The sequence below is a fragment of the Sphaerodactylus townsendi genome, linkage group LG06 (genome assembly GCF_021028975.2).
Source record: "Sphaerodactylus townsendi isolate TG3544 linkage group LG06, MPM_Stown_v2.3, whole genome shotgun sequence".
NCBI lineage: Eukaryota > Metazoa > Chordata > Lepidosauria > Squamata > Sphaerodactylidae > Sphaerodactylus > Sphaerodactylus townsendi.
In genome coordinates this window covers 96517320-96544652 of record NC_059430.1, presented here as the reverse complement: position 1 = coordinate 96544652, position 27333 = coordinate 96517320, and the positions used below count along the sequence as shown (strand labels likewise).

Here is a 27333-nt window from a genome sequence, read left to right as displayed (position 1 = left end):
ACCTGCCTGTTAACAAGACTTTCCTTTCAAAATTAAGACTAACATTGTCCTTTTATGTGTGTGGACAAGTCAGTTCTACCACCACTAGAGGCGCAAAATTCTGCTTGCTCAAACACAGCAAGACTGGACAGGATTTTACTCTCTCTCTACGAAGCCTTATTGCACTAAAAAGATACCAAAGACAAGCTGTCAGTTCTCTTAAGACACACACAAAATTATGCTTTGAAACATGAAAAACTGATGTGACCAATACAGTGACTTAAATTAAAGCATTATTATTATTACTCTAATAAATATAAAAAGAGAGGAAGCTAAACCTCAGATGCGTAGGTGTGTGTATATATATATACGTGATCACACTGAAGTGCACGAGGCAGCAGAAAAGCTAATTTTTTTTCAAAGAGACTTCAATGCCTATGTGCCCGTATTTGGATGTATTACACACATCACCCTCCAAAAACAGGGAAGGACCCAATGTCACAAAAAGCTCAGAAGGCGGACGCATGGCACCCAAGACAAAAATCCATTGGAGCTTCTGGACAAGGCTTCGTTCTGATCACCAAGCTGCACTACCGCTGCCAGCAGACACCTGATGTGATTGATGTATTTTCTTTATTACAGGAACCTGATCCAAAGCTGAACAACTCCAAGTTATGGAGGCAGACATAAAAGGCAGCAATTGGCTAACTATGGTGGGATCAGTGGACCTGCATGTGCAAAGACACACACGCACGTGCTAACACATACCCCGTTTGACAGAACACTTTCAACGGGCCTGTTTAGTAAGCTGCATGATCGCATTCAAGTGCCAACAGCCATTTGAGGGAAAGCCTTCTGCGGCCCACAGGGGGTTACAAAAGGTAAAAACATTTTTTGCAGTCTCCTGACTTCCCTTCCTCCCTCCCCTCTCCAATAATTACTTTGATTGTTCCTATAAGTTTTAATACCATAATTAATTATTATTATTATTATCATTATTAATTTTTTTGCAGAAACAGTTGTGCTGCTGAGCAACTTGAGGTAAAGGTATAAAAAGGGTCAGACTACAAGGAAAAAACGCACAAAAGAAAATAAGATGACGGCAGCACTTCCTATAGGAAGTCACTTCAAAAGCAGTTGGCTGGTTTCATATTGCATAATAGTGCCATGTTCTTGGTGAAGTAAACAATCTTTCCTTGCATCAAATACAAGGATAAGGCCCATGCCCCTACAAAGGATCAAATTCAGCAGGGGCTGAGGTACACTCTGCCCACCCCCACACAAACTGACCCCCTCTGAAAACATACACTGTATGTGATTTAATTCTCCAGTTCTTCCTTTTCTGAATTGCCTTCATTCTTTTTTTTAAAATAGCTAAGCAAAGTACATGGTGCGTAAGGTGTCTTGGTGAATCTGTACGGCCTTAGCTAGGGCCTGGGGATCTCTCCCATTACTCTGTCCTGAAACATGGCTTCCTTCAGCACTGAAAGACAGAACAAAAAACATAGAGATATCTTAGGAAATAGCTTCAGTCCCAAGACGCTTCTTAAAGTGCACATCACGATTCAATGAACACAGACATCATAAGTCCTATATGCAGCAGCTGTCAATGTTATGGAACTAGCAGAAGGAGGCTAGAGATTGAGACTGAACTAGTAGAGAAGGCCAGACCTGAAAACCTGACTTCTGCTGTGCAGGCAGGAGAAACTCTGCTTCTAGAAAAGTGGAAGGTACTTCCTAGCCCAGTGGTGGCAAATCTATGGCACGCGTGCCAGAGATAGCACTCAGAGTCCTCTTCATGGGCACATGCAATGTCGTCCCAGTTTGGGCACTCAGCAGTGGCATAGCGCCAAGGGGGCAAGGAGTGTGCAATGCACTGGGCGCATGAGCCTGTGGGGCTTTGGCAAGGGCGTTCCGGGGGCACTCCAGGGCAGGACGGGAGCAGACAGTGGCATGGCAGGGGCACAGGGCGCATGCGTGTCCCAGATGCAGCTTCCCCTTGCTCCGCCCCTGGCACTCGGTCTCTAAAAGGTTCGCCATCACTGTCCTAGCCTATCTCAGCTGGAATGCTTCCCATGTGAAAAACAACTACTCTCTCAAGGACAGAGATCAGTCCGTACCTAGGCCACTAGATAGTGGTAATAAATGGAAACATAGTATTTGAGGAATTCCAGTTCTGGAACCTGTAACAGACCTGCCACAGAATAAGAGACTGGAACAACTCTCAATCAATCACTTCTTAAGGGCTTAGTTTATATGGTTAGAGTGGTAGAACAGCTCGGCTCTTCTAGCATGCTTAAGACTCATCACGCACTAGGACTGTGTGCATGAGCAATAAGCATCATTATACACAGACATATGGAAGATAACAGATCATGTGCACATACCCTAACAGCACATGTGCTGTGTGACAGGGATGTGTGAGTGTTCAAGCTTTCCTAATGTAGATACAGACAAGAACTGATCTTGCCTGGGCTGTGCATCTAGAGATGCTGAATGTCATGTTTTTGTATGCTGCAATAAAGCCACATTTCAAATGCAATTCTAGATTTATATACCAAAATGGACCTCAGTACTAACTGACCTGCTAACAGATCTTTCAGGCTCTAGAAATTTTTATTTTTACAGGCTTTTACCATCAACTAGTTTTGCTGTTCTTTGCCCCAGATACTGTGTGTTTTGTTATTTTGCAAATACTGATGTTTATTCATTGGACCCTTTTATGCCAATAAAGGCTTGCTATCTCTCTATTCATTGGACCCTGCCTTTTCTATTACAGTTGTTTGTAATATGATTATTTTGTAGTATTTTGATTTGGCTTTTATTGTGTTACCGATACTTGGTGGCCAATTTTTTTTTAAACTCAGTTATTTGTACGCCACTTTTGTTTAGAAGTCCATGATGGAAATGCCTTTTAAAAAATTTCCACAGAGTGAATCACTCCGTGGTACCAACCATGCACATTTGAGAGCTTAATGCTTTTGAGGTGGTGGTGGTGTCAGAAAGAAACAGAATTTGCTACGGCTGGTCACAATGTAGAGCATGTCCTTTTGTTATAATCTACCAAAATGGCTGCATTTGTGGATTTACAAGAAGACCCCTGTGCACATTTTTGCTAGAATTTAAGGATGCAAATTAAGACTGGGTTGGATCTAGTGCAAAATTTCTGCTTGCACTAGAGCACTTGCAGAAATGCAAGGTGACAGCTACAGGCATCTGCACAGAGCCAAAATGACTGTTTCTCCACATCCCATTTGCACAAGATGTTGTGCAGCCAGTTTGGGACCACTATGATATACAGGGAGGAAGGCACTGAACGTTGCATACGATCTTGAGTTTGCAGTTCAGTGACGTTTCCACTTGTGCATCGCTGGATCCAAGACACTATGCTTTCACTCCAGAAATGCTATTTACTCAACACAAAATCCTGCAACTAATTTGCAGTTCCAAAACCACCATCCCCAACTGATCGGCACCCCTTTTACCTGTCATGTTCTTTGTCCACAAGGTGGTATCTTGCTCTGAACGCTACCAGGTGAGCATAATACGCTGGTGCAGGTATGGACACGGACCGTGTACAGCGCACATAGGTATGGCAGAGCTGGTAGGTTAATAGCTGAAGTTCGTCTGCAGTGAAACAGTTATCATCCCACAATACGTGATAGTGTGAGGGGCGGCTGGTACCCTGGAGAGAAGCACACATCAGTTCAAAGGGTTCGATCAGTGTTTTTTATTAAAACTTCTACAGTAACGCAATGCAACAGCAAATTGTTCCCACTTGTCAGGAGAGCCACTGCTGCCACTCTACAGAATGACCGTGTACAAGTTTTGTGGACAAGAAAAATGAATCATTCAATCACCCAGCCCTTGGCCTTGGGTTATCTCCACACATCAGCTGTTAAAAAATATCTTCTGCTGGAGGAAAATTCAGAATACCATTCGCTAAATATGGTAAGTCAAAAGAAACCTTCACTTCCCAATGAATTTGCCATTGACCTGCATCAGTTTGGAATTCACAAAGCATGTTGATCATGTCTTTTCTGCAGTGTCTGAAGAGGAGACAGGTGAAGTCAAAAACACTGGCAGGGTTCCTGTTTGTCTGCAAGCACATGTCTTGCTTTCAAAAGTTACAGAAAAGATTCAGGGTAAGAGCAAAGGTTTCGGGTATCCCTCTAGGGTAGTTTCTATTTAGCTAAAGACTCTACTTGACTGCAAAATCAATGTTTGAATGCTTATGGTGTAACTAACAACCATGCATTTATTTGAAAGATACTGAATTACAAACAGGAAACCTGATTTACAGCCAGTCTTCATCTCTTGCAGTTACAGTTGAACTGCTCTGCTTGCATAACAAATCACTCATGATGTTGATTGAACGTGCCCATGAATAGCACCGAATTCAAAACTATCAGCAGATATTTTGATAAGCTGTTCTGGTTGCATTTTCTGAAGGAGAAGCACTTTCCCACACCATGCAAATGCTTTCTTTTTTCCTTACCTGTATTCCTGCATGGCTACAGAGGTAAAAATCAAATTCATATGGATGTGTGATGTCTGTATCTACAGTTGTTCCAGCTGGGATGTTGCCACTTCTTCCAACCTGGAAAAGGGGGTTAGCCTATCAGTGATCACAACAAACTCAAGGATAAAAGGAAGATTCATCCAGCTTCTCCTGTTCACTCCTATTTTGTAAATGGAAACCTATCTCCCTGGACTGAATGCAAATGTGAATCACTCCCTGCAGGGAATGCAAATGTGAATCACTCCCTGGACTGAAAAACCCTACCTGCAATACTATACCTATCAACCACAGCTTTGCATAGCAAGTTCCACCCAAACACTTACTGACTGGTTCCCCACCTGGGGACATAATTTATACCCCATTAAAACATTCCCTTGTCACTTTACACAGTGTGTAACAGGTGAAATGTTAGGAACAAGATCCACCAGACCACGGCCACACAGCCCGGAAAACCCACCAGAACCAGGAAACCCATCTGCTTGTTTACTCAGGAGTAATCCTTATACTGCACAAAGTAGCAAAATTCTCTTTAGAGGTCTTAACACAGAATCCAACCTCAACCAGTCAGCAGATAGTTTTCTTCTAGTCAATACTTAAAAAAAAGTTTGGGGAATTCTGTATACCTATACTGAATTTCATGCAGAGTTAGCATTTGTTTGTGGGCATAACAGTGTTAATGTGCACCAAGTGCACCAAGTCTGCATTAGGAAGCCCAGAACTGCATGTTTGTGACCTAAAAACAAATGGATAACTGAGGAACTGGAATTAAAGACCACAATAAAGACAAGAGTTCCTTAGAAAACTAAATTGGGATATCATTTATCAGCCTGCCACTGAAAATGAACAATAAATTTGCAAGCATATGAATACATATATGGAGTGAATACTGGTCTGTGCAGCTTAGTGCTGTCAACTTCAAGGTATCAGGAAGAGAAAGGTTTTCTCAAACACCTGCTACCGAGAACTGAAACAGGGGAGGTGGGGTGGGGGCTAAAACTGGGATCTTGCACATGCAAACAGTGAGCTATGACCCCTTACTGCAGGATTTCTATGTCAAATAATGCTATGTAGTCTAGTGGCGAAGAAGACGAGCCACAAATGATAAAGCCCCAACCCAATATAAAGTTTCCCTCTGCAGTGAACTCACCAGGTAAGCCTGAAAAAACTACTGTTCAGTGGAGAGGTCTTACCCTTTCTGTCCTATCAGCGCAAAACAGTCTGGTATGATGCCTCTTCTGCACAACAATGTATGTTATGCCTGGCTGGTAATCCTTTTCCAGGCTGATGCAGGCCTCTCTGATTGCTAGCAGCTCATAATATAACACCTACAATGCATAAACGCCACGGGAGAAATTATTTTCAAGCAGCAAACAAAGCAAAAAGCTTAGAGCAAGCAGGAATTTTGAAAAGCACCTATTTCCCTTAATTGCTCACTCCCACAAATTACTAGAGCAACATAGTCTGAGAACAGAATGTTGGACACCTACCATGAATGGTCCGTCTTTTCTGAGGGCAGGAGGACATCTTGCTTGGGTGGTTCCCGCCCCTTCCTTCAGGGAGACAGGAACAAATTTTTTTCCTCAGTTAAACTCTAATTGCAGTTCAACAACTTGACTAGAACTTCTGTAATTGGTGTAAAACGATGGCCCTTTCCATACAGCTAATAATGACTGGGTTGCAGCTGGGCTATACAAACCCGGCATACCCCGGGCCCTTCGCATGGCTGGCTGTCCCGTGGACAGCCAGTGCATCAGCCGGGGCGTGTGCCTTTGCACTGAAGTGCAGGTTTTATAAAAATTTACCTTCCATTTTTGCGTGGCTTCACAGGCAGGCATGAATGAACCCCCACAGCCATAATATGCCCCCTTGTGCCTGCATGGCTCCAAAAATATGAACCAGGCTATTAAAAAAACAAGGAAAATGAGCCCAACTAAAGCACCTCCTGCCCGGCCGTTCGCTTGGCCACGGCTCCGAGGCATGTTAAAAGAAAAGAATTGTAAATATCATGATTCTTGAATAACCTGGGTTGGGGGGGGGGGGGACGCGAAGCAGAAAACTTATAAAATACAGAGATCACGACTTTGGGAAGACCAAGATGTCCTCCTGTCCTCAGATAAGAAGGACCGTCCATGGTGACTATCCAACAGTGCATTTTCCCTCTAAGGCAGGAAGATAGCTTGCTTGGGACTTTCCAGAGCAGTGTCCATATTTGATGGGTGGGTTATCATCGATACGTCTGCTGAACTATATGTCTGTGATTTGTAATATCTAACAATATAGAAACTGTTGACGGGTTTGCAGTCTTCGTCTAAAGACTGCGTCTGCTGAACTATATGTCTGTGATTTGTAATATCTAACAATATAGAAACTGTTGACGGGTTTGCAGCTTGTACATTTTGTCCACCAAAGCATGTCTAGCCAAGATCCTGGAAACGTTATGGCAGTCCTGGAAACGTTTCCCTTCATCTGGTGGACCAATGGAACGAAAAGAAAGTCTGATTTACTAATGAAGTTGGTTCTGAGAATAATGACTTAATTATTTATTATTATTATTATTATTATTATTATTATTATTATTATTATTATTATTATTGTTTGTTTTTTTGTTTATTTAATATACTGCCCTATCCCCGAGGGGCTCAGGGGTTTTTTGATTTGTAACCGCCCTCCTAATATCAAGATTGTGCCATAACTCTCCATAAGATATATTGGACTGAAGGTAAACAGTTTTCCTGGTTGATGTGCAATCTGGGCAATACCTTGAGTTCGAAGGTAGGTCAGATGACTGTTTGTCCTTGGAATATATACAAACTTAGCTGATGGAAAGATATTCCAGTTCCAATACCCTTCTGGCAAAAGTATTTGCAATTAGGAACAATGCCTTCATATTAAGTCATTTTAAAGAGATGTCCTTAACATATTCAAATGGATGTTTGTAAGTGCAATTAAAACCATATGTCAATTCCAGGTCTGAAAAAGGGGTATTTAAGGAGGATCCAACTGGGAAGATCCCTTCAGAACCTTGAATGTAGTGGTGCTGTGAAAATTGCACTCTCTAGTAACGTGCCAAAACTGGGGCAAGTATCACCACCTGTCGTCTTAGCATAGATCAGTGGTGGCGAACCTTTGGCACTCCAGATGTTATGGACTACAATTCCCATCAGCCCCTGCCAGCATAGCCAATTGGCCATGATGGCAGGGGCTGGTGGGAATTGTAGTCCATAACATCTGGAGTGCCAAAGGTTCGCCACCATGGGCATAGATCCTTGAAGCCCAATACATGACGATCTTGCAAGAACTCCAAGATTAAGGAAAGGCTGGGTCTCAGGGGGTCAATCTCCTTTCTTTCACACCGCCTGGTGGTGATGTAAATGTGATTGGTGGACAGACAGTATGATGTCAGGATTGTAAAAGACTGGCCGAGACCTGGAAACCTTTGCCACTACTCCCAGGCGTTTGAACCACTGAATCCGCGGTTGAAAAACTGGACCCTGAGTCAACATGTCCAGCTTTATTGCTAACATAACAGGAGAAAGCACTGCTAGTTCCTTGAGGATGGCAAATCCAGGGCCAGTAAGGCCAACATGAGGTCAGCATGATTCTCTGAAACAGTTTTGGTAGAACTGGTGGGGCGGGGAATGCATATAGGGGCAAGTACCACCTTCCATCTGAGATGGAGGCCTTCAGCCATGCTGCTGTTAAGGCCTCCACCTCGGATGGAAGAACCTGGAGAAGAACCTCTCCACTTGACTGGTCTTTAAGCAAATATATCTACCATAGGCGGTCTGAAGTGGGTCAAAGCAAACTGAAACAGACTTCGCCTTAGGGACCACCCTTAACCTTGATTGACTATCTGCTTAGCTAGGGAGTTTACATGTTCTTGCCGTATCAAGGCAAGGTTGTCTCCAGCCCAATTCAGTATCAGATTGCCTCCACCTTGAATCAGTATGATCTGGATCCTTCCAGGTTATATAGGTATATTTTGGTGGAAATGTTGTTTACACATGCATCTTTTGCTTGAAATGGCTGACTGACAGGTATATTCTTTGAATTTCTAGAAGCTTTATCAGAAGCTTTCTTAATGGATCTGAGTGCAACCATATGAAAGTGTCAAAGCCTGACAATTTTGTTTGAGATCTAATAAGTCTTTCCAGTCCCTATTCCTCCTGCAGATTGTGAAGAAAACAGAATAGGCTCCAATGCATTTAACCGTAGAAGAGGCTCTAAGGCACTAATAGGCTCTAAGGTACTAAGGCCCAACAGATGCTGAATGGCTAATTGGGTGCTGAAAGCCTTTTCCTGATTTCTGCACAAAGGAGCAAAATGTGGCGAAGGCATCCTTGAAAATCCCAAGAAATAACCTTTGTTCATGGCCTTGAGCAAAACGCATCTGCCTGTTGTTGAAGCTATTTGCACTAGAATGTAAGAGTCATCCCCTACTGGAATGCTGATACAGTGAGGGCTTAGGAGCTTTGTTGTCTCAACTGGTTTGTCAGACTTCGGAGTGAAATATTTGTAGTTTGGCTATCTGTAAAAGGACTGACCTAAAGTTAGATTGCCTGCCTGCCTAGGAGCTCTACAGAGAGATCCTGATGGGCATCTATCCAAGCAGATATATCTTAGCATTACTTTTTTTTAACATCTCCACGAGAACTTTGATTTCTAAACAGCATGTCCCTCTGAATGGTATAAGCCGCCACTATGGCTTTATAATGCCTACTGACTAGGCAAGCACGTTACCAGAGGTTGCACCTCACAGGGACTGAGCAGGCCATGGCCCTTGAGAAGAAAATAAGAGAGTCTAAGGTGGTAATATGCTGTGCAGGAAGGAGCCATCAGAATTTTGTTCTCAATTAACCATGTGTTGGCTGCTCTGGAAATGATGGGAGCCATCACAGATTTTTAGAGCACATTCTGACCTCTTACCCAGCACATCCTGGCTGGAGCCTTCACCATCCTCAGATAACAGACTGCTGAACTGTACAGCAGACACTGGGGCATCCTCCAGTGGGACCTGAAAAAGTTTACTCATAAACTGAGGTGAGGCATATATTTCTTAATAAAGGAAGGAAAAAGTTTATTTGAGGGTTAACTCATTCTCTCTTTAATTGTTTCTCAAAAAAATCTAGGGTTGGAAACAATCTTTCTATGGACCCAGCATGAGGGAAAATTCCCTGCTGCTTTTAGTTCAACCCTTAACAACATCACTGGGGGACCTGCCTCCTCCTCAGGAGAAGTACTGAGGATCTAAGGCAGCCATTAATTTAAGAAGATATTGGCATTGCTCATGTTTGAAAAAATTATTTAGGAACCTCTATCGGGGACTCCTCTACATCTGATAGAATTCTCCCTCCTTTTGATCATCACCCTCAGTTTGAGACAAAATATCACTGCCCAGCTAAAGGGAATCTCTTCTTTTTGTGCCACCTCCCCCCCACCCCCCGGCATTTTTCCAGTTGTTGATTGACCATGCGGCACCATCCTCTGTACAACGGCCACCCGTGTGTCTAAGGGAGCGGCTAGGAAGAGAGGTGTCTGGCTCTGATGGAACCCGGTCCTGGTGAAAGGAGGTGATCTCTTAGATCTTTCCCAGTCTCCCCTGAAGAACTGTTACTGGAAGATCAGCCTCTGAATTCTGTAACCAGTTACTCCTGGCAGAAATCAATTCTGAGCATTCATAGACCACACTGCTGGGGATCATGCCATTTGTTCCTACCAAGATGGCGTCCAGTCCCTCAGTTGGCTGGGAAGAGCACCCTCTCTTTGTGCACTTTGCCTGTGCGCTGCTCCAAGCCTCTGGACAGACCACAGAACAAGTCCCTTGGAGAGCCTTTTCTTCATGCAGTTTGCCTGTGACTGCTCCAAGTCTCAAGGTAGACCACACAACTGGTTCCCAGGCAGGCTTTTTCTTTGAGCATTTTGTGTGCGTTTTCCTCCCAGCTTCTAGGTAGACCAGAGCATTAGTTCCCGGGTCAGCCTGATTGATAATGGGAATAGTTTATCACTTGCGCAGCTGTTAAAGGAGCCTCCAACTCTGCTTCTGTAGCTGCTTCCCAGCATGGCAGTTTTTTGGCGGGAAGTTGAAAATCCACTGTAAAGGCTGATTGTAGGTCTTCATTTCTCCCTCCTACTCTCCTAAACTCCCTAACTCTGCCTGAGCACTGGAGATAGAAGGAACAAAAGAAAAGGAGGATGAAGAAAGAGAAAGTAAGGAACAAAGTACATTTTTAGAGAAAATAGAGGAAAATTAGTATAGAACTCAGAGACTATGCCTGATGCTGCTCTCCCTAGCTGAGGTAGGAAAAGAACTGAACTGAGGACTCCCACTATAGGAGACAAGAAGTGGAAATAATTTGATCCTGCCTCTCTGAAGGAAGGGGTGGGAATCACCCAAGCAAGATGTCCTTCTGCCTCAGAGGGAGAAGAGTTAAGTCAGATACTAGTTCCAACATAAAAACTAGGACCCTTGTGTAGACTGAACCAACCTGGCGAAATTGTCCTTCTGACACCCCATCACGGTAGAAGATAATTCTTGTGGGTTTGAACCGTGTTGACTTGTAGAACTGGATGAGCAGCTCTCTAACCATGGAAGATAAGTCCTGGATGATTTCCTGGCGGGGTTTTTGAACTCTCACTGTGGCACAATACCTGCTTGGATGGGCATCCATGCTGCCTACAACCTGAAAATGAGAGAGATGCATAAACAGAAGATGTATAAACAGAAGGTGGCAGAAATTCTAAAACAGAACAGAAACAGCATAACATTCTCCCTAATTAAAAGGGGGTTTCCTGAAGGGCATCATTTTAAGGAGATAAAAAGAGAAGTTCTCGAAAAGTCATGAAAACCACAATCTCCAGAAGAATAAATATTATGTTCACAAGAATGCCGCTTCAAACTAGAAAGAGGACCTGAAGGTCTACAACAGGGTATATAACATCTATTTTTCCTCTCATCATTGCCAACCATTTCATCTGTAATTCACACATTAGCAGGGCAGGCAGGCAGGCAACAAATATAACATGAGAAAGCAGGGCTGGCAGGAAATAGGTGAACAAGCCCTTTGACTCCCTAAAAATGCCCCAGGTGTACCCTCATGATTTGGAGTAATTTGCTTTGCATTAGGAAACATCTGAACTATACAATGTTGGAAAACTAAGCACAAAAGGAGGAATGGAGAACTCCCAAGACATAGTCAAGGTCTAATGCAAAGTGACCAGTCCTCATGAAAACAGGTGTGCCCACCTTCCCACCTTCAACAACAAAAACAAAATATTAGACTTACAGCAGCTATGGATGGCTTCTTCCCATCACCAGCAGGTGGATGAGTAACATCTGCTCCCAAGAAAATCACTGGTTGTTGGAATACAGAAGGTCTTTAAAAAAAAGGGAGGGGGAAGAAGGCTATCTCAATACCTTGTTCACAGCACTGCTTAGGAGGCTCATTGCTATTTTAGCACTCTTGCTATGGCTATGTTAGCATTCTTGCCATGTCATTATTAGAGGGTTTTATTGTCCTCATAGCCTCAAATCAAATCTACAAAATTTAAAATGGAACATACAGAACTGAAGGCATGACATCCCTTTATTTATGATATATTTATATTTTCTTATTTCTGACAAACATTTCAGGATCTCATGTTTCGTAAACTCCTGGCTGCAGGGGAGAAATTCACATTCAGTTGCAGATTTATAAGCCAGAGTATTAGCAATGATTAATATTGTTGTGACCCGCCCGGCGGGGGCAGGATGGGATAAAAGCCGAATAAAATAAATAAATAATATAATATCACGAAGGCAGGGAAGACAACAAGATGAAGATGCGACCTACTACAATCTTTGGAAAGTGAGGTTTGCTGCAGTTTTTCATTAGAAGGTAAAGTACTCAAAAGGCATACATCATAGACCCGAAACAATAAATGAGAAAAGCATCCAAAGCTCAAGAGATCTCCTTTATAACACCTCAGGGAAGTTTCAAAACCAGTCAACAATATTATGCTTGTGTGTGTAGCGGTGGTGATGGTGGTGGGGGGTTCTCCCTAAGTGTTCAAGAGGTCAAAACTCCAAATGGCCATAAACCCTTAGGGTTAGGTGAAAGAAGTCTTTGCATACCAGTCCACATGTCCAAGATCAGAACTAGTGTTTACAGCAGATCCGAAAGACTGGTCCTAGCCCTGAATTCTGAACAGGGTTTCCAATACATACAAGACAGGAGACTGTCCTTGCCTGAGCCTTTCCTCACAATTGTTGTTCTCTTTTCTATTGAGCCTAATTGCAACAAATACAACTAGATTTTAGGTAGGTACATTTTGCTCCCAGAAGCACTGCCAGTTATTTAAAGGAGGTTTTGATTACAAGGGCCCTTAAAAAGTCTAGGTCTTAACTGATTATATTTACATATTGCGTTACCTCAAGGAAGGTTTTTTTTTGAGGAGTTGGAAATGTGCAAGTACTTAAAATAGAAAACAGGTATTGGAGAACAAGATCAAATTAATGTAAGAATACGGAATACCACTTACTATCTGTCCCATAATGGCTTTTTAAAAAATGTACACAACCTTTAGCACTTGGGAAAATATTTTAACATTAAACAGAGCTTCTTACCGCTGATGAGGTACAAGAATGTTGTTGATTCCTCCAAGTTTTACATTAATCTTTAGGCACAAGTTTGAGAGGGTCTGAGGAGATGTTTTTATGACGTTCTTCACTTGAACACACTGTGTGGCCATGCCCAAAAGCGTATCTCCCACACGCTTCACCTCCGCTGAGAAACAAGTATCAATATGAAGAAAAAAGTCAGCTGGCTTAGTTCCTGGTCTGTCTCTAGTTCTCAGAGGTGGGTAATTTCACACAGAGCTGGACTACTTTTCAGAACTTCCTAGTCCACAGTCCTTTGTGCATTTATAATTTTTGGTGCGGCTGTATGCTTCGCAGTCCCTGTGTTTCTCCATTTGCATGCAAGGAGGTGCCCCACAGCTTCCCCTGAGCCTAGCCTCCATTTTGCCTGCCTTCTACTACTTCTACTTGAAGTGATTGTTTGTCACCTGTTTCTGAATTTTCTTTTTAAAAAGCCGTTTCCTCGATCTGTCACTTCTGGGACAGATCGGAAATGTCTTTTTTTTAAAAAAGAGTCCTATTGATCTCCCAGAAATGCTGGTGGAACTGCTCCTGCATGGGTGGGAGAAAAAAAGTTGAGAATCTGATTCAAAAGTAAAGCATGCTTGATGCAAAAAGACCAAATTTGTGCAAAAGGCCCCGCTCTACTTGGAAAGGCCTCTCTCTACTTTCCTGCCCCCAAACAATCTTCAGAAGTAGCTGCAGATGTATGGAAGATGATCCTCAGTGACAGAGAAACAGCAGAAAGAAAAATGCAGTCAGAAACACCAGATCCTTCCTTTCAAGGTCCTGAGAAGAGCTTTCCAGAGTTTTACACAGGAACAACTGAGCCTACTTTTCAAATGGAAAGTGCAACTTACAGCCTGGCTCTCATAAATATTTCCAGCTCTACATCCAAAAGAAGACTAAATCCTGTAGGATCCCTTATTTGAGTATGAAGGAGAGGTAATGATCTGCCATCTTGCAAATATTCAACAACTATTCCTCATCAGGGAACCTCCCTTGGCACTGAACTGACAGGCTTATTCCTCTAACTCCAAACAAAACAAGCTTTTGAAAATAAGAATTTCCTCACAATTATTCTGCAGTGTGCCCCACTTGCATTGTTTCCTGAAACGAGCTATGCTAAAATTTACCATCCAAAAACCTATGGGCAAAAGCAGCCATATTACCATGAACTGAACATAGGTTCCTTATATTGGCTTACCATATACAGGTGTTTTCCCAGGAAGGATAACGATGATGAGCTGGAGCCCAGAATATGTGTTCTTCAAGTGCCGGAACATGGGCTCCACACTGTCTGCACCTTGTGCATATTTGCAGAAGCACGGCTGGCCCTGGATTGGCATCCCTGCATCCTTGGAGATCTTGCGAAGTTGGTCTGTGAAACCCCTAGCAAGGCATTAAATGTTGGTTTACGAAGGAGCAATGCCAAAATCTATGCAATGCCAAAATCTATACAGACAGAACCTATTTACATTATGCGTCATTTATGGAATCTGTCACGAGGAACATGTCACAATAAACACTCGCTTAGATGGCTTTAAAGAAGAATTAAACAAATCTAGGCATCTATCAGCGATTGACAATGTAAGGATCCCCTAACAACTGGTGGTCAGACAGGTAGGGGAGATCAGCACAGAAAAGAAGACATGCCACAATGAAGCAGAAGGGGTTATATTTACTTCAGTTTCTCAACATTGATCGTTGCCAGTATTCATAATGCTCCGAAATGAACCTGACCATCAGCTAAGATTTCCTACCAAGCTTCTACTTTGTGTGCCCTGATCTTTGGAGGCTAGAAGGTAGGACCTTCTATATAGCGGAACCTCAAGCATGGCTGCGGGGAGGCATTTCCATCATCTGGCAACAAGCCAAAATTTCAGAAATCAGGTCAATACATTCTTGGTTCACCAAGGATTCAGACTGACTTGATTCTTTGTTGCCATGTAAGTCACTAAAAATTTTATACTTTTCTTTCCTTCCATCTCTTCAAGTTCTAAGCTGAAGAGTGGGTCAAAGGGACCATCACTCCACACTAACTGCGTCATATATTCTGTTGGTCTATTTACAGAGCAGTGATTTGTTATAAATTCATATTTTATTGCTATACCCTGGTTTAGCCATGTCTCTCATTAGTGTCTCAGAAGCCACTAGCTCAGATTGCGATTTAAAAGGGGCACTACCTGCTTTTTATCACCTGGTCTTTTAAGGCAGAACAAGCTGCTGACTCAGTGGAGTTCTTCGTTCTTCCATAGATGCCTGGCCTATTTAAACAGGAGCTCAGGCTTTAAGATGGCATTGAAGGATTTTCCTGCTAATATGGCCAGCACTTCAATTGAAATATGGTGCTGAAGGATAGTTTTACAGAAATCATGGACCCCCAAAAGGACAAATAAGTGAGTTTGAGATCAAGCCTAAACAGTTCCAAGAAGCTAAAATGATTAAACTGAGGCTATCGTACTTTGGTTAAACTATGAGAAAAAACAAGTCATTAGAAAAAGATAATAATGCTAGGTGTCCCAAGATGGGCAGCCTCCCAGCCATCTGAGATGATCCCGGAAGCCAGTCAGCATGGCCAAATGGCTGTCGGGGTGACCAGGAGAACTCAGGGCTCTCTGGTGCAGCACTGCCTTGCCCCTGTAGCCCCCAGGATGATCGGGAAAGCCCCGAGTCACCCAGGGCCATATCACCTCACCCTGGCAGCTCCAGGGCAGCAGGGAAAGCCCTGAGCTGCCCGGAGCTATGCAGCCACATCCCAAGCCCCTAAACATAAAGGGAACACTGACCAGAGCTGGGGACCCCCCCAGGACCCCCTCACCAGGGTCACCCACACATATCCCGCCACCAGGGCCCCACAGGAGCCCATTGACCTGGCAGGAGGGAGGCAATCAGTCCGTGCAGGCCTAAACGTTGGGTGGAGAAAGAAGAGTGGCAACACATGGGGTTATAACGAAGGGAGGAGCCAGGTGGAGACGGGTAGTCCAAGAAAGCCACTGGGGCCAAGGAAGGGTGCGTTTGGATCAGACCCTCAGAGGTCCGGATTGGTGGGTGGCGGGGCCAGGCGTAACAGGGAGGGAATAAAAAGCAGGACAGGGAGGCTGAGGAGGAGGCTTGTGACTGGCAGTTCCTTCGAGTTGAGGAACTGGCCATGCCAAGAAGGAGAGACAGTCCATGAGACCTACTCCTTCACTTCTGAGGTCGACTCTGGAGAGCAACAGCTAAAGTCACCCACCCCAGGATCTGTGGAACAGGGGCCCCAGTGAAAGGGGTGGAACACTAAAAAAAGGCAGCAGGAATAGAGAAAGACTCAAGATGAAATGGATTGACCCAACCAAAAAAAAAAACTTGCGGTGAATGGACTGGAAGCTTCCAGGTAAGATTACTGCAATACGCTCTATGTGGGGCTGCCCTTGAAGACTGTTTGGAAGCTACAGTTGGTACAGCATGCAGCAGCCAGAGTGTTGACTTGGAGTGGGTCATAGGGACCATATCACTCTACTCTTGTTCCACCTACTCTGGCTTACAGTTTACTCCTGGGCTCAATTCAAAGTGCTGGTGTTGACCTTGAAAGCCCTGTCTACGGCCTGCAATCAATGTATGTTAAGGACTGTCTTCTCCCATATCAAACTACCCACTCATTCTGGTTATTCTCAGAGGTCCCATTTCAGTTGCCCCTGCCATCTGAAACTAGACAGGTGGTGACCCTAGAAAGGACTTTCTCCGTTGTGGCACCAAACCTGTGGAACTTCCTCCACAGGGAGATTCATCTCTCTCCCTCTATTGATGTATTTCATCAGCAGGAGTAGACTTTTTTGTTTCATTTGGCATACTCCCAAGAATGACTTTTGGTCCTTCTGCTGGTGTCTGTTTATGTATTTTTAATTATATTTTACATTTTCAACTCTATTTAATTATTTCAATGGTTTTATGTTTGTTGCTTTGTGAACCCTCATTTGACAGACAGATAGAAGCCTTTATCGACATTATGAACCCTCATTTGGTAGAACGACAGAATAAAAATATTTTAAATAAAATAAATAAAATCCTTCAATTAAACAAGCAGAGTGTAAGTATTTTGAACAAACAAGATATGATGAGGTGGGTGGAAGGAGATGATCATGAGGAGAGATTCGGTTGTGAAACGAGTCATCAGTTCACTGGAAGTCTAAACTGTAAACTTGGGGAAACAGACATGCTGTGTCTTGCAAATGAGTGGGTTGCTTTTAACAGAATTTAAGCATCTGAGAAATTCCAGCTTCTATAGTCTGTTTTTCAGAAAACTCTTTGAAACATAATATGCTGCTATTATGGATCACTTCTGATGCTGTTAATGTCCAGTGATCATTTCCTGTGTTTTAGCTACATTGTCCTCGCCTTTTCCACTTTCCTTTCCTTTCTCTTCTCTTTACCTTTTCCCTGCTTCTTGTTTCTTGAGGTCTGGGGTACAGCAGAGACAGGGATGCTGAGTGGGAAAAGGATAGCGCTTAAATCAGTGGTGGGGAACCTATGGCACGGGTGCCAGAGGTGGCACTCAGAGCCCTCTCTGCGGGCTCGCGCAGAGTTACGCCCCCCCCCCCCACACACACACACCTGGCTGGCCTGGGCTGCTGGGCTCGATTATTAGCATTAAACCTAAGACCTAGTTTTGGGGAAGCAGTGTAGGTAACCCTGTTAAGCGCTGTTAAACCCAACTGATTTTCATTCGAAGAACTGAAGTGCGATCCTTTTCCTGGGAGTAAGCTCGGTTGCTGGAAATGGGGCTTGCTTCTGAGTAAACCCTCCTAGGGTCGTGATTCACCCGTTGGAAGAGTTGCACGGTTGCTTCAAAGCAAAGCCACCAGCTACCACCAAGCTTACTCCCGAGTAATGTGTGCCTCAGAGCCAACCATTTTTTCTGAACTAAAACCTCAGTATTCAGGTTAAATTGCCGTGTTGGCACTCTGCGATAAATAAGTGGGTTTTGGGTTACAATTTGGGCACTCGGTCTCGAAAAGGTTCACCATCACTGGCTTAAATGGCTGGTTTGATAAATACCTTCAGAAAATGCCACAGAAGAGAAAAGCAAGGAGATTGGGGTGATGGACCATATAAACTTATACCCATTTCTATTTCCTTAACCTAGGGGGTATAAAGGATAGGAAGTGTTACATAATAAGGGTTTCTGCAGCATTCACATCACATTCTTCAAGAACCAAGGATACTGTGCTGCTCTGGTGAGTTTGTAAGACAGCTGGTGCCCAGATAAAAAGCAAGAATGGGCCTCAACAGAAATGAATGAACAGACTACTAGTAGTCAAGCATGTTTTCGGTAACTAAACATTCAAGAGCCATTTGGCAGCAAAGGATAGTGTAAGTTTCACCAGCTTTAAGGCAGCATACAAGAAACCACAACACCTTCCAACCAAAAATCACAGCCTCAGAAGTTTGGCATGGAGCCCACATGCTCACATTGCCCAAAAGACGCTTAGCGGCTTACTTCAGTATCTCTTCACGGCACTGCCTCTGCGTTGCAAAGCAAGCTATGGCCCACATTTTGATCTCCACACCGGTGTGAAATTGTTTTCCTCGCATATCCCATACACCATGGCTTGGCGTCGCCACTGTTCGGTTCTAGAGAAATTTTTTAAAAAAGGATATTGATGTACTGGAAGAGGAATTTACACCATTTTGCATCAAGGTGCCATTCCACAGATGCATTATATTCAGATCCCCACATTAAGTCAATGCCACTAAGCTGAGCTGTCCCAAAACTGCAACCAGACCTAATAGCCAGCATAATAAAAATGTCTCTTACCCGCCCTCCGTACTGTAGCATGGGAGCAGGAAGCACACGTCCTGTTACATGAGCCATCTCATCGCGAACTTTGAACTGAAACTCCTGAACGAATGGGTCGGCATCATAGTTTGCACTTCTCACCTTTAGGCAGAAACCAAGCACAATCATCACCATCGTACTGGGTACAGACAGTTCAGGAGTTGTTAGAATGCTGCAAGTCCTTTCTGCTGCTCCAACAAGTTTTATTCAAGCATTGTACTGCATACATGTAACAGAGTCCGTCTGGAAATCTTGAACATTCTTTTGACTCCATTAACTTGAATGTGGAGCCATTTGCCAATTGTTCCACTATTTGTTATTCAAACCCATTTTTAATACAACCACCACTAGCACAGGCTCTTTCTTCTGGTGGAAGGCGCCTTCCCTTGAGGAGAAGCCTCCTTTTGCAGTAGGGAAATGCCTGAGCACCCCTTAGACTGAACACTATTAAGATATTCCAGTTCTCCATCTCAACAGAACATGACGTTCCACCACCATAATTGCATTTTCCCTTGATTTAAATGGGCCTTTCACCTAACAGCAGTTGAGTGAAAACACCCTCTTGTTATATGACTTAAATTTATGTTTTCTACTTTTTATGACTACAAGCCAAGTTTCCTCCAAAATTTCAGCCTAAGCCATAATGAAAGTTGTGTCAGCTTTCAGCAGTCCACCCCCCACCCCACCCCCGCAAATCCACTTTATCAGAAGACAATCTTACATGAAGAACTGGGATGTTTGGGGCTGCTCTACAAAGCTTCTGTACAAAGTACTGTTAGGGACAAGTCTGATGCAGAATGTCCCATGTGATGCAGTATGTCTGTGCATAATGTATACATGCAATACAACTCCAGAATGATGAATGTAATTGTGAAGAGGTTGCTCTGGTTACAGTATCAAGCAAATTCACACTAGCCTGACAAGGGCCTTTGATCTCCGGATAGGGAACCAAAAGGCTTTGAATAAATTACCCAAAAGGAAGCTAGTAGCCAAACGGTGGGTAGAACAAAGAAGCTAGTTTACAGCATGGCCAGGAAATGGCCAGGAGGAGGAACAAAGGATATTCTAATCTAAGTCGGCCAGGAGAAAACATCTCCTGAGCCCAGGTCTGAAACAAAGCCTGCCTGGAATCATGCTGTTAGCTGAGAAATATCTGTATCAGAACATTTCTTATTTTCTGTTTTTTTCAATAAAATCTTTGGAAAACTCTAAAATCTTTGGAAAACTGGTTTGAGTATTTGGAGAAAAGAACCCAAGATTTGTCAGACAGCTGTGGATCCCCCCCCCCCTTTCCTTGTCTTGTGACAGTAATCTACACACATCACACTATATTCTACAGAAGTAGGGAGAGGGATTAACCCGTGACCCCAAAACTCATTGATGTTCCCCTCCTGTACAGTTTATGCAACAAAAGATGGTGTGAAAGGCCTCATACTTTCTGCTGATACACCCAATAAGGGACACAGTTTCCATCACTAGTGATATAAACATACATAGAATCGTTTGGAAAGCAAAACAGAAGCAAACAGGCTACCACATGTCCTAACAGGCACTGTGCACATTTTGGGAGGAACTAAGATAAAGTTACACAAAGATCCTGCTACAAATATGTGTTCGGCTGAATACTTATCCCAAAGATAAGTGGAAAACAACAGAAAGGCACTCTACAATATTCCACAGGGAAAATGGCATAAAATGGAAAGCACATAAGTCACATTTATCACTCTTTTCAGAGCCCCCAAATTTTCATTTCAGATTTACGAGTAAACTAACCAGCCTGCTGATTTCTTCTTGCCTGTCTGGAGCAGATCTTGCTGTTGCTTTGATCATGGTTGACGTCTGATTGTCTGTCAGCTTCTTGATACATCGCTGGCCGGCTACGATGTTACACACCTATAAAAACACAAAGTGTTAAAGATACATTTTGCAATAGCTCATGGTTTTAAGCAAACAAACTGAACCCACCGCACTTTGAATGAATTATTGTGCCCTCATGTTATAAAGCATGGTTTGTGATATGTAAGAGTGATATTTATGCCGAATTCCAGAAAGTCATTGTGTGTGTGTGTTGGGGGGCGGGGGGGGGGGTGTCCTTTGGATGTTTGTAGGTGTTCCTCAATGAGAAATTCATTAAAATCAGATGAATATCTCCACAGGTCTGCTTGTCTTGATCAATACACAGAACATCTGGCAAACTATACAACACCTCAGCTGTGTTTGTTTCATTCCTGCCCTATGTAGACAGAATTGCAATTATCTAATCTATACGTAACCAGGACAGGTGTCCCAGTGGTCATATCTTTTCTGCTTAGGAAAGGCTGTAGGTGGCTAACCAGTCAAAACTGGTAAAAAGCACTCCTCACCAGCTGCCAGCTGCTTATCCAGCAGATGCTTGAGTCCAAGAGCAACTCCCAGACCATGGATCTGTTTCTTCAAGGGGAGGGCAATCTCAGCCAGAACAAGAGACACCTTAAATCTCAGGTCAGACCTTCTGATCACCATCCTGCCAGTATTAAGTTTCCATGTACTAGCCTGCATCCGCTCCAAAACTGCCTCCAGGCAAAGCGTTCAGGGTTTCTATAGCCTTCCCAGAATTGGCCAGGCATGCAAGACAGAACTGAGCGATGTTTGCATAGTGGTGACAACCATCCCAAATCTTAGGACGACCTCACCCAGCAGTCTCATGTAGAAGTCATAGAGCATGGGACAAGATGGAGCCTTTAGGGACTCCAGCTAGAAAGCAGGTTCTAGCTGAACAGCCCTTGGGTACCACTTCTGCCTGGTGAATAGTATACCATCTTTCCACTTTGTTCCAAACCTGTGGGTTCAGTACAGTAGAGGGGAGCCCCCAATCACTTACAGGTGGGTTAGATTTTTAAAATTAAGCGCACAAAAAGGTTTAACTCTTCCCTCTCTAAATAAAGAACTGCCTTGACCCAGAGAGCCCAGGATCCCTACATCTCATCGGATGTGTATATTGTATAATTGTGCGTGTCAGCTGCCCTGAGTCCGGCTTTGGCTGGGAAAGATCAGGATAGCAAGCTCAATAAAATAAAAATTGAAATCTTGAAAGTTTAGCAGGATCTGCCCTGGTTAGTCCTTGGATGGAAAAGTACCAAGGAAAGCTAAGGCAGGCAAGATATGACAAACTGACTCATGAGTTGAAAGCCCGTTATCATGATGCAGCTACAACTTGAAGGCACTTCACACACACACTCACACAAATTAAGAGTTGTTCAAATGTCTGGCAAGCAACTTGTGAATGGCACATCATAAAAGACAAACAAAGTAAGCAGTCTTCAGAGTACATTACTTCAAGAGGCAGGTAGGTGTGTTTCTGCTCCTGTCCCACTTGCAGACAAGGAAGATGAGGATACTTCAGCTGGAGGTTGTATTTCTCTCTGAAGTACTGTGCTACTGTTCTTTCCACAGTCTGGCCATTTTCTAACTGCAAAGGGAAGCTGGGCAGAGGAAAAAGGCATATTTTAGTCAAAGCAGAATTGGAAGATTTAATCGCTGATGGACTACAAAGGTTCAAGACCCATATGCATTTTAGTTCTTCCAACACTCCAAATCATGTTCATGTTACATAACACCGATTTAAAACATCTGCTTACGTTTGATGACTGGCAGGTCTCCTTGTAACATTACAGACACGGTACTTGCGTCTCATTGTTCCACAATGAGTCACTTCAACCTTCAGACCTGTATAAAAACAATGGGGGGAAAAAGATTGACAAACATAGAATGGATGGGCACAAAAGATTTCTTGCACAAGCTATTTTATAATGGGATATATGTGTGTGTGTTTTATCAGTAGGAATGTAAGCAGGATCCTTATTTTAGAACAATACTGCAAAGTGCAGCACAGTTTGAACTCTAAACTTCCTTACACACATGCATGCACACAAACAACAACTACAGAGCAAGAGACAGAGAGGGCTCAAATAGATCTTTGGATAGGTAACATTATAAATTAGAGAACTTGCTATTACGTCTATTGCAAAATTAGCAAAAAAGGTAGAAAGATATTATGTATTGTCGAAGGCTTTCACGGCCGGAATTAGTGCTGTGTGAGCTTCATTGTATTGTCATGTCCTAGCAGCATTCTTCCTGATGTGGTTGGCATCTTCAGAGATCTCAGATCTCTGAAGATGCTAAAATACAGATGCAGGCGAAACGTCAGGAGAGAATGCTGCTAAAACACGGCCATACAGTTTGGAAACCACACAGCACCCTGAAGATATTATGGCTTGGGAATAATTTGCCACTGTTTTTCTGGATTCCATATTCTATGGTGTTTTGTAATTTTTTTAAAATATAAGAGAAGATATTTTAAAACTACACAGCTTAATGCATATGTCCATTATATCTTTTTCAAAATAAAGATGACAGTGCGGTTTCACATTATGCACAGGAAGTGACAGGAGGCTGCCTCTGCCAGAGAAAATAGTGCCAAATCTGAGTGAGCATTTAATAATCATTTTTCTATGCATAGCTTCCCTTAAGAAGATCCTTTGGCACAATTATGCTTTGTAGTTTTTATGAGTATTTTTATTGCCTGAAACGAGTATTGATGAAACTTGCCTCTTTTCACACAGAGACAATCCCCTCTGTAGGGAAAATGGCTGATGGAGCAGCAGCAGGAGGAATGTTGGAGAAAATGGCCAACAGGGCAGGAGAAGGCATTTCAAATCCAGCCCCACAATTATTGTCTGAAGGTGGGAATGCTGAGAGTGAAGAACTTTATGAATAAAGACAAGTTGTTTCTTTTAATTAATATATTAACATTTTGTTAATAAACCTGTTACTGTTATGAAAAGAAATGTGCTGATATTTCCAAAATTTATTTATACACCGCCTTCTTCACAATGAGGATCCAAAGTGGCTCACATCATTCTTCTCCCCTTGACATTAGCCTCACAACAACCCTGTGAGTTAGGCTAGGGCGAGAGAATGCAACATTGCCTGCGAACACATTGTGCCCATTGAGCCTTTCTACATTTACCTGCTCTAAACCACAACATGTAAGAATCACATTCACTCCAAGGGTTGGTCTACCTCCCATTAAGAAAAATTGGGTAAAAAAAAAAAGAAGCAGCAGCATTGGGTACACTTACACTCCGAGTAGGCCTAACTAATGCTTCTTAATGGGAGGCAGGCCAACACTCTGAGCAGCTATGATTCTCTTATATTTACTCTCTGAAGCTTTGCAGATGTCTCCTTTGAGGGAGGGAGGGAGGGAGGGAGGGAGGGAGGGAGGGAAGGAAGGAAGGAAGGGAGGGAAGGAAGGAAGGAAGGAAGGAAAGGAAGGAAGGAAGGAAGGAAGGAAGGGAAGGAAGGAAGGAAGGAAGGAAGGAAGGAAGGAAGGAAGGAAGGAAGGAAGGAAGGGAGGAGGGGGGGAGGGAGGGAGGGAGGGAGGGGGGGAGGGGAGGAAGGAAGGAAGGGAGGAAGGAAGGAAGGAAGGAAGGAAGGAAGGAAGGAAGGAAGGAAGGAAGGAAGGAAGGAAGGAAGGAAGGAAGGAAGGAAGGAAGGAAGGAAGGAAGGAAGGAAGGAGGGAAGGAGGGAAGGAGGGAAGGAGGGAAGGAGGGAAGGAGGGAAGGAGGGAAGGGAAAGGAAGGGAAGGGAAAGGAAGGGAAGGGAAAGGAAGGGAAAGGAAGGGAGGGAGGAAGGGAGAGAGAGAAAGAGAGAGAAAGAGAGAAAGAAAGAAAGAAAGAAAGAAAGAAAGAGAGAGAGAGAGAGAGAAAGAAAGAGAGAGAGAAAGAAAGAAAGAAAGAAAGAAAGAAAGAGAGAAAGAAAGAGAGAAAGAAAGAGAGAAAGAGAGAAAGAAAGAGAGAAAGAAAGAAAGAGAGAAAGAGAGAAAGAAAGAGAGAGAGAGAGAAAGAGAGAAAGAAACAGAGCGAGCGAGCGAGAGAGAGAGAGAGAGAAAGAGACAGAGAGAGAGAGAAAGAAAGAAAGAAAGAAAGAAAGAAAGAAAGAAAGAAAGAAAGAAAGAAAGAAAGAAAGAAAGAAAGAAAGAAAGAAAGAAAGAAAGAAAGAAAGAAAGAAAGAAAGAAAACACTTATAGATATGAGAGAAAGAACACACTTATAGTTATGAGAGAAATGATCAACAGTAAGGGCTCTGTTTTCCCACTTACCCTTTATCTCTTTGGTGAATTTTACGCGGTGAGAATCAGTCAGAGGTCGTGGCTGCTCATCAATGTTGTGAATATCAAGAACTTCACACATGAACTGAATTACAGGTTGTGCTTTGTAGAAGGCAGTGGCAGAAACTAAAGAGAAAACAAGCCTATTAAGGACATGGATGTCCTTCCTCAAACAAACTGGCAATGATGGTTTCCGAAAAGGACAAAGCAGGTTAATGGCATGCAAAGAAGGGTTCTGCACCCAAATACTTTCAGCACCCAAATACACAGATTGGGGGACCCCCCCCCCCCCGGCAGACATGAATAACCAACATAACCCAAGTATTTGTAAAGCACCTTACTGAGAAGGTTCATGTCTCAACCTATAAAATGTTCAGTATGTTTTTCCCCAGGAACTATTTTCACTGTATACTCATTTTGCTTTTTTTGATGTACTGAATTTCAGAGGGTTGTGCTGAGCATGGACATATCAGAGACTTATACTTCCAGATAAGCAGGAATTAGCCCCTGCCACCATGGCCAATTGGCCATGCTGGCAGGGGCTGATGGGAATTGTAGTTCATAACATCTGGAGTGCCAAAGGTTCGCCACCACTGCTGTATATACTCGCACATAAGTAGAGGTTTTCAGCCTTTTTTTTTAGGCTGAAAAATGCCCCCCTCAACTTATACGTGGGTCCCACTTACCGGTAATTCTTGTGTGGTGTTCCCCCTGTCCTGTCTTCACTCTGTCGTGCCTTCTTCTCTGCCACCCCCTTTCAGCTGCTTTCTGTGCTTAGTTTTCTGCTTCGCTTTCTCCTGCCAGCTGGCAGGCCCCCTCACTAACTCACTCTTTTTTTCCTCCCCGTCTCCAATTAGGTAGACTTCTGAGTAGCCTGTTGGTAGTTTCACTTCATGGTTTTGGGGTGTGGTAATGCTCCAAAGATTGCTTAAGCAACCTTTAGAGCATTGCCCTTTTAAGAAAACCATAGAGCAGGCTGCCCAACAGGCAGCTTCTCTGAAACCAAGTCTTACAGCCTGCTGGGGAAAAGGAAAAAAGGGTGAGTTAGTGACTGCTTTCCCTGCTTCGCTGTCTCCTGCCTTCTTCTCTGCCACCCCCTTTCAGCTGCTTTCTGTGCCTCGTTCTCCTCTGCCTTTTCCTCCACCACCTCCCATCCCGTTCACCCTCCACAGACCCTAGTTTATTCCCTCTCCCCAGACCCACCTCGCCCCTCCTTAAAAAGCCTCCCAAAGGCTTCTGGGGCGCTCCTTTCCCCCAACTGCAGCTCCTTTGCCTGCTCAGCACCCCACCTTCCCATGGACCTTTCCCATCCTCGACTTATATGCAAGTCAATAAGGTTTCCCAGTTCTTCAAGGCAAAATTAGGTGCCTTGACTTATACGCGGTTCGACTTATACGTGAGTATATACGGTATATCACGGGCCACGTTCCAGAAAACAATGTTCCCGTACACAAACCAAAAGGTTGCCTGAAACTTTGTAATTCGAAATACTTACGAAATACAAAGTACCCTCACTGAACCTTCAGCAAAGTTTAATTCCTTTCTCCGACTTGTGGCTCTTTAAAAGTGAACAGCCTCTTCTGTCAGAGGAAGGCTACAAACTTGTCTGAGAGGAGGAGTAGGGTACATGCATATTTCACATAGAACCATCTGAATGGGAAAACATATGAAGCATCTTAATGCTTCAAAGAGACAACATTTCACATGAACCAATATTACTAATTCTTTACTATAAATTACTATCCAATTTTTTGTTTTTATTGAAATGTTTCCATCCTGTTCTTCTGTTCAAAGACATTTGAAGAAACTACCAATTATAATTCAAATAAGAAGAGTCCAGCAATAGGAAGTCAGAATTGATAAAATTTAAACTGCAAGGACAAAACACACACGCACCTTATAAGAGACAGAAAAAATGAACCATTCAGGTCAAGAAGTATGATGGAAGGACCATGGATCTTATGGATATGTTCCACTGACTTTGGCACCTTCCAGCAGTGCAAGACCGAAAGATGCTTGCATCAGCAGAAGACTCCTTACAGAACTGCTGTTAGTAGAACTTATCCATATGATCAAACCCAGTGGTGGGATCCAAAAATTTTAATAACAGGTTCTGATGGTGGTGGGATTCCAACAGTGGCGCCGCCGCACACACGCACCTCCAGTCCCTATTGGGCAGGGAGGTTGCTTTAGTAACCCCTTCTCAGCACTCAGAAAAAATTAGTAACCACTTCTAGAGAAGTGGTGAGAAC

At 43.4% G+C, this 27333-nt stretch overlaps 1 protein-coding gene across 2 annotated transcripts in view; it reads right to left on the bottom strand.

Moving 5' to 3' along the window:
- Positions 1–785: 785 nt before the first annotated feature.
- The window catches only part of LOC125434438 (protein argonaute-3), a 56233-nt gene continuing 29685 nt past the window's right edge, over positions 786–27333 (bottom strand). The window contains exons 6-20 of one of the 2 annotated variants that reach the window (XM_048499824.1): positions 25073–25207; positions 22551–22638; positions 22247–22394; positions 20707–20826; positions 18913–19035; positions 18595–18728; positions 14323–14507; positions 13104–13263; positions 11785–11875; positions 10987–11181; positions 5989–6051; positions 5692–5826; positions 4478–4579; positions 3465–3664; positions 786–1462 (exon numbers count right to left, since the gene is read on the bottom strand). In XM_048499824.1, coding sequence (XP_048355781.1) covers positions 1354–1462; positions 3465–3664; positions 4478–4579; positions 5692–5826; positions 5989–6051; positions 10987–11181; positions 11785–11875; positions 13104–13263; positions 14323–14507; positions 18595–18728; positions 18913–19035; positions 20707–20826; positions 22247–22394; positions 22551–22638; positions 25073–25207 — 1988 coding nt within the window. In that variant the 3' untranslated portion in view covers positions 786–1353. The remainder of the gene's footprint in view (positions 1463–3464; positions 3665–4477; positions 4580–5691; positions 5827–5988; positions 6052–10986; positions 11182–11784; positions 11876–13103; positions 13264–14322; positions 14508–18594; positions 18729–18912; positions 19036–20706; positions 20827–22246; positions 22395–22550; positions 22639–25072; positions 25208–27333) is intronic. The other variant, XM_048499825.1, reaches the window with a different exon arrangement.